The sequence below is a fragment of the Ammospiza caudacuta genome, chromosome 20 (genome assembly GCF_027887145.1).
Source record: "Ammospiza caudacuta isolate bAmmCau1 chromosome 20, bAmmCau1.pri, whole genome shotgun sequence".
NCBI lineage: Eukaryota > Metazoa > Chordata > Aves > Passeriformes > Passerellidae > Ammospiza > Ammospiza caudacuta.
Window position 1 is genome coordinate 12,035,092 of NC_080612.1, and position 8,475 is coordinate 12,043,566.

General features: G+C 47.2%; 1 protein-coding gene across 1 annotated transcript; it reads left to right on the forward strand.

Annotated features, from left to right (window-relative positions):
- The first annotated feature begins 209 nt into the window (after window positions 1-209).
- On the forward strand, window positions 210-8,123 carry WSB1 (WD repeat and SOCS box containing 1). Its single transcript, XM_058817754.1, has 9 exons — window positions 210-324; window positions 802-970; window positions 1,836-2,104; window positions 2,972-3,103; window positions 3,514-3,614; window positions 5,722-5,894; window positions 6,184-6,297; window positions 6,411-6,518; window positions 7,008-8,123. Exons 1-9 carry the CDS (start codon window positions 285-287, stop codon window positions 7,165-7,167), a joined length of 1,266 nt encoding a protein of 421 aa, XP_058673737.1. The 5' UTR covers window positions 210-284; the 3' UTR covers window positions 7,168-8,123.
- The last annotated feature ends 352 nt before the right edge of the window (window positions 8,124-8,475 follow it).

Genomic DNA, 8,475 nt, shown 5'->3' on the forward strand with positions numbered 1-8,475 from the left:
GCACAGCGGGAGGACGGGGTCGGGCTGCGAACCAGGCCGGGACGGGCAGCGGAGCGGGGCAGGAGCGCGAACGGCTGCGGGCGGGCAGGGCAGGGTCCCGGGAGGCCGAGCAGGGCAGGGCCGAGCCGGGCAGGGCGGGCAGAGCCGCTCCCTCGCAGCCCGGCCCGGCCCCGCTAGCGCTCCGCTCCCCGCCCCGCCCCGCCGCCCGCCGCCGCCATCTTGCCCAGCCCGCGCCCTTCGGTCCCGCTCCGTGGCAGCCCCGCAGCTCCTCAGGCCGCCCGTCCATGGCCAGCTTTCCTCCGAGTGTCAACGAGAAGCTCATCGGTGAGAGGGGGGGCGGGCAGGGGCAGTGCGGCCGGGCTCAGGCTGGGCCCAGGCTCGGGCGCGGGCGGGCGGGCGCTCAGCCCATCCCGCAGCACGGCAGCGCGCTCGGGGCTGCCCGCGGGGAACGGGCGGGATCCCGGCACACGGAGCCGTTCCCGGCACACGGAGCCGTTCCCGGCCGCCGGCCCGTTCTCGCGGCCATGGGCAGGCGCGGGCCTGGCGGCATCGCCCGTACTGTACCGGCTGCGGTATCGCGCACAGCTCGGTCAGCACCGCGTGTCTCCCGGCGGGGGCTCAGCCCTGCTGGGTTATTCGGTGACACCGGGCCCCCTCCCGATGGCGGTAACCGCCGTGAAACAAAGCGGGGTGACGCGCGGGTGCCCGTGCAGCCGGTGCAAGGCGCGGCACGGCTCTCCCCCCCTCACGGCTCTCCCCCCCTCACGGCTCTCCCCTCACGGCTCTCCTCTGTCCCCCTAGCTCGGTCGCGCACGGTAGGAGAGCTCCTGGCCCCCACGTCTCCCTTCGACAAGAAGTGCGGCAGGGAGAACTGGACGGTCGCGTTCGCTCCCGATGGCTCGTACCTGGCGTGGTCACAGGGACATCGCATAGTGAAGCTGGTCCCCTGGGCACAGTGCCTCAACAACTTGTAAGACAAACCGCTATGGCTTTCGGTGCACCTGGAAAACAGGAGATAGCTTCAGATCGATTAAAACGCATGTATTGGTCTTCTAGGCTTTGACACCTTGGGGAGAAATTAATTCCTTAAAATAACAGCTGTTCTTTCTCTTCCTATGTGGCCAGCAAGAGGAACAACTATTGCAACCTCACAAAGCCTGTGGAGGAGTGACTTGTTAATCAATTCACACACTCTAAAATAAGAGGAAGTTTGAATGAAAAGGGAATTTAGAGACGTGGGCAGATCTGGCCCTTTACACTTCCTATCACAACGCTGTTTGGCTTTACCTTTTAGGAATTTACTTAAAGGCAGACCTCTTTCCTTATCATCCTTGTTCGAATGCAAGTGGAGTTCCAAAACACACATTTTATTGACACATGCAGGTTGCATGTTAGCAAAGCTGGTAGCTCACCACTGCAGTTTTGTAGATGGTTATATTTCTCTGACCCATTTTTTCCCCCTTTTGAGGGTGGTTAATTGTTTTCCATGTGCTGGACACTCAGTAACTCTTTAGCAGAAAATCCTAGAAATTTTGTGGCTCATTTTTTCTGTAAATTGTTCAGAACTGTTCGATTTTAGTAGGTTAAGTTAGTATCTTGCTCTCCATGGAGGTAAAACTGTATACACAGTATAAGTATTATTTTGTGTTGGAAGATTTCCAGGTGCTGGTCGTTTTTATCAGTTACCAGAAAAAGCCACTTTTATAATTTTAAAGTAAAGATGCACCGTTTTGCGCCTCAGAGATGTACATCATGACGCCTCCCAGGTTTCATTAGAAGAAAGGTTTGTTTTTGGCTGCACCTTGTGCTGCAGCGTGCTTTGTGCTGTGTTTCAGCCTGCTGCACGGCACCAAGAATGGCGCGAACGCGGCCGGCACGCGGCTGCCGCGGCAGAGCAGCGAGGGCGGCCAGAAGAACAAGCCCTGCGAGCACGTCATCGACTGCGGGGACATCGTGTGGAGCCTGGCCTTCGGCTCCTCGGTGCCCGAGAAGCAGAGCCGCTGCGTCAACATCGAGTGGCACCGCCTCAAGTTCGGGCAGGACCAGCTGCTCCTCGCCACCGGCCTCAACAACGGCCGCATCAAGATCTGGGATGTGTACACGGGTGAGTGCGGAGGAGCTGAGGGCACAGCGGGCATCCTGAGCTCAGGGACACGCGGGGAGCGCCCGGTGCGGCTCCGGGCCTGCCCCAGGGCACCCCAGCACTGCCACCCTGTCCCTCAGAGCCTTGTCCAGATGCTCCGTGTCACGCTCAGGTGCCAGCTCACACTTCTTGCAGTGATAATGTTGGTACACACCTGGAGTTGGTTATAGAATTGTAACTGGGAACTGAACCTTCAATACAAATTCAAAATATTTAAAAAGCATGAGTTCCTGCAACTAGAAGTAACAAGAAACTGCCAAAGGAACAAGAGAGGCACGTCATGCTTTGAGATGTGAGAGATGGAAGATGCAAAATAATTAAATGTGTGCATACATACATTGGTTCTTTACTCAATAGTCTTCCTAGTTTTACCAAGCTTTAAAAGCATGAAATTGTTGGTTTATGTTGATAAGGACCTTTAATTTTTTTAAAAAGAAAATGAATGACTTAAAAAGACTGAATCTGAACTTAGGGACTTTCAGTTTTGCTGGTAGCACAGCTGTTTGGTTGGAGAAAACACAGTTAAAAAAAATAATGACTGTTGAGTAATCTGTCCTTGTAAATTGAAGCTTAGAACAGGTATGTTCATCAGAAGACATGTCTTACCTTATTTCTGAGGTTCTAGTATATAGATTTTGTAGCTTTTCCAGGAGTTACCTCTTGATACAGGAGAGTGAAAGGATCCATGTACTGCTCATTGTAGGGACCATTTCTACAAAGAAAATTGTATCTACATGCAGTAATTTTATATTCAGTACTTGTGTCCATAAAGCATTTTATTTAGGTGCAATAGTCCTCATGTTAAATTGTGGTGTTCTCATGGAACAGGAAAACTCCTCCTTAACCTGATGGACCACACAGAAGTTGTCAGAGATTTAACCTTTGCCCCTGATGGCAGCCTGATTCTCGTGTCTGCGTCCAGAGACAAAACCCTGCGAGTGTGGGACCTGAAAGATGATGGTAATGTCTGGGCTTTATCTGCTCCAGTACCTGAGAGAAGCACCCATGTACTCACCTCTTTTATTGCTCTAGACTCAGTTTAGTCAGGATTGCTTAAAAACTGAGTGTTCGGTTGGTCACTCACTGTGCACTTGGAATTCTTTAGTCACTCACTCTGCAGCCCCTTGGAATTCCTTATCTGTCTGAAGCCTGGAGGCAGAAGCAGGTTTTGGGCTAAGAGTGCATGAAGTGACCTTTCTGAATAGGGACATGGAAGTAGAGGCTGCATCCCAGGGGTTTTATTTCTGTGTAGAATGACTCTGCAAGAAGTTTGGGAAAATAATACAAAATTTTGCAAAGAAATAACTAACTTGGAAAAGATTTCCCATCTGAAAATTAACCAATCCTTACAGCAATGCCTTTCTGTTTAGGAAACATGATGAAGGTGCTGAGAGGCCATCCGAACTGGGTGTATGGCTGTGCATTCTCTCCAGACTCCTCCATCCTCTGTTCTGTTGGAGCTAGTAAAGCAGTATGTGTCAGAGTTTCTTGTTCCTTAATTCTCCTGAATTGTGTGCATAATCATTTTAAATCTAAGAACATTAAGCTTGTGCTCGGTGTCATGAACTTCTAATGTTTGATGATGATGTGAAAGTGCATGAAATTAAACTGGCAAATGGTGCATTGAGACCCTGATTTGTGAATGGAACTTGCACTGCTTTTAGTTGAGGAGGCTGTGAGTGTGGAGAAATAGGTCTGCACAGGGTCATGGCATAAAACAAAGACCACTAAAGCTGCCAGTGTTAAAAGATACTTAGATTAATGCATAAAACTATTTTGGTTTTGATTTTGTCCTTCCTATTTCGTGCTCAATGACAAAGGCTTCCCAAAGTTGTAGCCGGACAGGGCATCTCCTGCTGAACAAAAACATTTCTCTCCTACCAATGGCAGTAGTACCTGAGAGTTAGAGGGAAGAGGAGCACACTGGTTTTGCTTCCATCCTAATGCTCTGCTAGAGAACTGAAAGCAGTGCAGGTAATGCATGTATGCCATAAGCTACTCCTGGCACTGAAGAGTTAGGGCAGACCAGAAAGGGAGTTCAGCCTGGTTCCAGGGGCTCTGTAGGCAGTGTAGTGCAGCCTCAGAAGCCCAGCTGAGGCACTGGCCATCGCTCCTGTGGGAGTGCTCAGAGGCATTGTCCACAGCGGTGAGCACGGCCGAGCTCTGGGGTTTGGCTCTGTGGTGGAGCAGAGGGGGATGTGTACATTGCTGTCTGGAGGCTGTGTGTTTTCCATAAGCTTCTTGCTTTCCCTGTCACAGGTGGTGGCAGCAATATTGGTGTGATTGAGTTAAGCTGGCACCACTCTGAGGAGCACAGTGGTGTTGGCGGGCAGAGAGTGGCAGCTCTGGCCGCCAGCCCGGCGAGCTGTACCGTCTGTACCGTAGGACGAAGTAACCTTGCCCTCGGCTGCAAGGGGTCCTGTACGTACGCAGGTGCTGCTCCATGTCCACTGTCTGCTTGCTTGCTTGCTTTTTTTTGTTGTTGTTTTTTTTTTTTTTAATAATTTTCACAGCAGTGAAACACACTGACTCCTCAAACTTAGTTTCCAGTTTCATAGAATGTTGGGGTCTCCTTGGAAAAATTAGTGAACTATTAGTGTATAACTGATTGTAAAATGGTTCAGAGATAGGCGGTATGGGAGGCACTCAGGTTGAGTTTGTTTTGGTCAAACATAAATTTGTCCAAGTTGTCAGAATTTAACCTGTGCAGTAAAACTGTCAAGGGTAAAATCAAGGCCACTAGTGAGCTCTTTGAGGGACATAATAGCCTTTGCTAAAGACTTATATTCCTGTAAAACCATGCTGCAGTGCATGGATAGTTCCTATTAAGTCATTCTGCACAGTCCTTGTTTTGATAATATATAATATACAACTGCATGTAAAATACTGTAATATTTCATGAATTCTTACAATACACTGTGCAATTAGTTGGGTAAATTGTAATATTAATGTTGTTTGTTACTGTTGACTTGATTTTAAATGACTAAATTCTTTCTAATAATGTGGTTAGACTTCCCTGTTGTTTTGCCACAGACATAACTTTTGGCTGTGAAAATTCTTTTTGCTTGCAGTATCTGTTTCTCTTCCTAGGCTGACGTTGGTGATCCAAGCAATTGTAAACAAGTGATCTTAAACTCAAAGGGATGCCACTGGAGTAACAATATGTTAACCTTACATTTTCTGTCTGTATATTTCTTAAAATTTTGGTAGTTACTGAAAAGAGGGTACTGTAGAGTTTAACCCTATTTATTTCTGAATATTTTAATAAAATAGTTTTGTAATATATGAATTTCAGTAAGCTACATGGTTAAATTGTTTTGCCTTTATCTTATATTTTGGCTTGTTTTGTTAATAACATTTAACAAATTTGAGTTAGAACTTGCATGTCTGCTTTAATTATTTTTTAAAAAACCTTGATTTTAATCTGAATATGACACTGAGCATATTTCTTAATTGTAGTAATTCATAATACCTGATTTTAGTGTAATCCTAAATAAGACTAGCTATACTTAAAAAACAAATTAAATGCTTCACTGCCTCTCTGAGCAGAGCTATAACATCAGCTGATTTAATTGCAGGTTTTCCTGTGGGATATGGATAAATACTCCATGCTACGGAAACTCGAAGGCCATCACAATGATGTTGTAGCTTGTGAGTTCTCTCCTGATGGAGCGTTACTGGCTACTGCATCTTACGATACTCGAGTCTATCTCTGGGATCCACATATTGGAGTGATCCTTAGGGAGTTTGGGTAAGTAAAGCACTCAAATCTGGGAACTGTCTCCCAGAATGGACTTGGAAATGAGCAGTGGCTGATGGAAGTCGTAAAATGGCAGAGGCTAGAGGTTGTTCTTCCATCTGAGAGTGAATTTACAGGACCGGTATTTTAAGGTTTGAATTACACCGAAGAGCGCGCGGCAGTTCAGTCCCCACTGAATCCGCAGTGAACTGGTCCAACGCTGTTTGTTTGTGAGTGCCCGAGCTCTGCTGTCCTGGCTGTGTCCCTGTCCCTGAGCGTGTGTCTGTCCGTCTGTCCGCAGGCACCTGTTCCCCCCGCCCACGCCGATCTTCGCGGGCGGCGCCAACGACCGCTGGGTGCGCTCGGTGTGCTTCAGCCACGACGGGCTGCACGTGGCCAGCCTGGCCGATGACAAGTGAGTGTGGGCCTTCTGCCCTGGCACAGGAGCCTCTCAGCACTGTCACAGAAAACGCCTAGCACAGTTAAAAACCCACTCTGATAACTTCCTGTGTTGTCCTTCCCCCTCAGAATGGTGAGGTTCTGGAGAATTGATGAAGAATACCCTGTACAAGTTGCACCTCTGAACAATGGACTCTGCTGTACTTTCTCTACTGATGGCAGTGTTCTGGCTGCAGGGCAAGTACAGACTTCTTTTCCTTTCTAAAATATGAAGGTAACACAAGAGATTGAAAACAGTGGCTCAGTGTTCTGAAAATCTTCAGTTGTGACTTGCAGCCTGGTGCTTCTGACTGGTACTGTTTGTTTAAACATGCCTGGAATAGCAGTAAAATCAATCAGCTGATAAACTCATTTCTTATCTTTAAAAATAAATATGTGAGAGACCCAGAACATGAGGATTGGAAGAAGCCCATCAGATAGCTGAGAGCAGTTGTTGTGTGTTAGGTGGCACAGCAGTAGCTGCTGGGAGATCTGTTCCCTTTGCATAGACAAGTTGCTTATTGTGCTGCTGCAGCTTACAATAGGAACTGGAGTAAATCAGGATCCTGGAGCAGCTGGAACTGAGCACCAGCAAGTCGCCTACCTAGTCATGTGTGTGTGTGAGTTGGTAGCAGGCTGAGCTGGTTCCTGTGGAATAACCTGGAGGCTTTTGTGGGTTTTGTGCAGGACCCAGGATGGCAGCCTGTACTTCTGGGCGACCCCGAGCCAGGTGTCCAGCCTGCAGCACCTGTGTCGCATGGCCATCCGCAGGGTGATGCCCACCAGCCAGGTCAAGAACTTGCCTATCCCGGGCAAAGTGGTGGAGTTCCTTTGTTACCAGATCTGAGTTATTTGAGAAGAAAACAAGCAAACGAAACCAACAACTGGGAGGTGGCCCAGCTGCTGAAACTGGCTACAAACACTTTACAGAATCCTCAAACTGTACAGCCTTTAAGCTTAAAACTCTACAGGTTTTCAAGAGCTATTTAAAGTGATAACCTAAATACTATTTTATCAAAATGCCTGACAGGTAATTTTTTTTACTATTTATAGAAAACACAGTAGAAGTATTCTGGTGTTCTCAATTTTCTAAAATGTAACTGTGAAAACATGTACATATATAGACATAAGCTGCTACATGTTATCAGTGTACCTTTAAAATTGCTTGTATGATTTTTCATGTGTCTCATGTATATATTGCTTTGGTAGAGCCATGATGCATCTGAGCTGTAAGTGGAAGGACAGCTGGTCTGGCACACTGAGGTAGGAAAACTATTGACTTACACAGCAGTTAAGCTTCCTTCTGTACATTGGTTGGGGTGCAGAAAGCTGCCCCCCAGGTCAGACTTTGTGCTAGTTTATTTGTGAGAGGTACAGCTTTGTAGAGAGCAGTGTGTGGGAAAGGGCAGGAGGTTAAAAGGAGTGCAGTGTATCTGATGTAACCCAGGACCATGCCTGAGTCAGCTGAAGGCCTTATGCTCCATAGCAGCAAACCAGGTGAAATTTCAGTATTGGGCAGTGTTAGAGAACTATTTCCTTACATTTCTGAAAATCTGACTACTGTATTTTTGCCTGATACTGTGTCTGTAATGAGAGACATTGCAGACTCAGTTTATTATCCTTTAACCCTATAATATCTGTTTGGGGGTGATTATTGGTTAATGGCCAAAGATAAGCAAAATACTTGGTTTTGCCTTCTGTTATTTATCTGTACCTGCAGATATAAAGAATGTATGCATTGCATAAAATGCCTGATTATATATATTTTTGTTGAATTTTGTATTAAAAACTTGTATAAAAGTTTTTTGGTGTCTCATGTGGTGACTGATTTATCAGCACTGTCTGGCTGCAGCGTTCCAGGCTGAGCTGGTGAGGCCTGGTTTGTGCTCCCTGACAGATGTTTACAGAGCTCTCTAAAGCCATGACAGTGTTATAGGCATGTGTGAGCTGCAAATCTGCCTATTTAAGCCCCTTCATGAGCTGAGCTAAAAGCTAGGCTTGCCATGAGCCTGTTTCTGCAAGATCACAGTTCCAGCCTTGGAACAGCAATAGGGGGGGTCTTGCAGGAGAGCCTTACTAAAGGTCCCCTCAGGTTGTGTTCACCAAAAGCTCTGATTTATGCAACTGGAGGAAGAAAACAACATCCCAGCTCCGC

Excerpts from the sequence above, each read along its gene's own strand:
- WSB1 (XM_058817754.1), top strand. The coding sequence starts at position 285 with ATGGCCAGCTTTCCTCCGAGTGTCAACGAGAAGCTCATCG. Across the intron at positions 2,105-2,971 it reads GATCTGGGATGTGTACACGG|GAAAACTCCTCCTTAACCTG; the intron begins GTGAGTGCGGAG and ends CTCATGGAACAG. Across the intron at positions 3,615-5,721 it reads CTGTTGGAGCTAGTAAAGCA|GTTTTCCTGTGGGATATGGA; the intron begins GTATGTGTCAGA and ends ATTTAATTGCAG.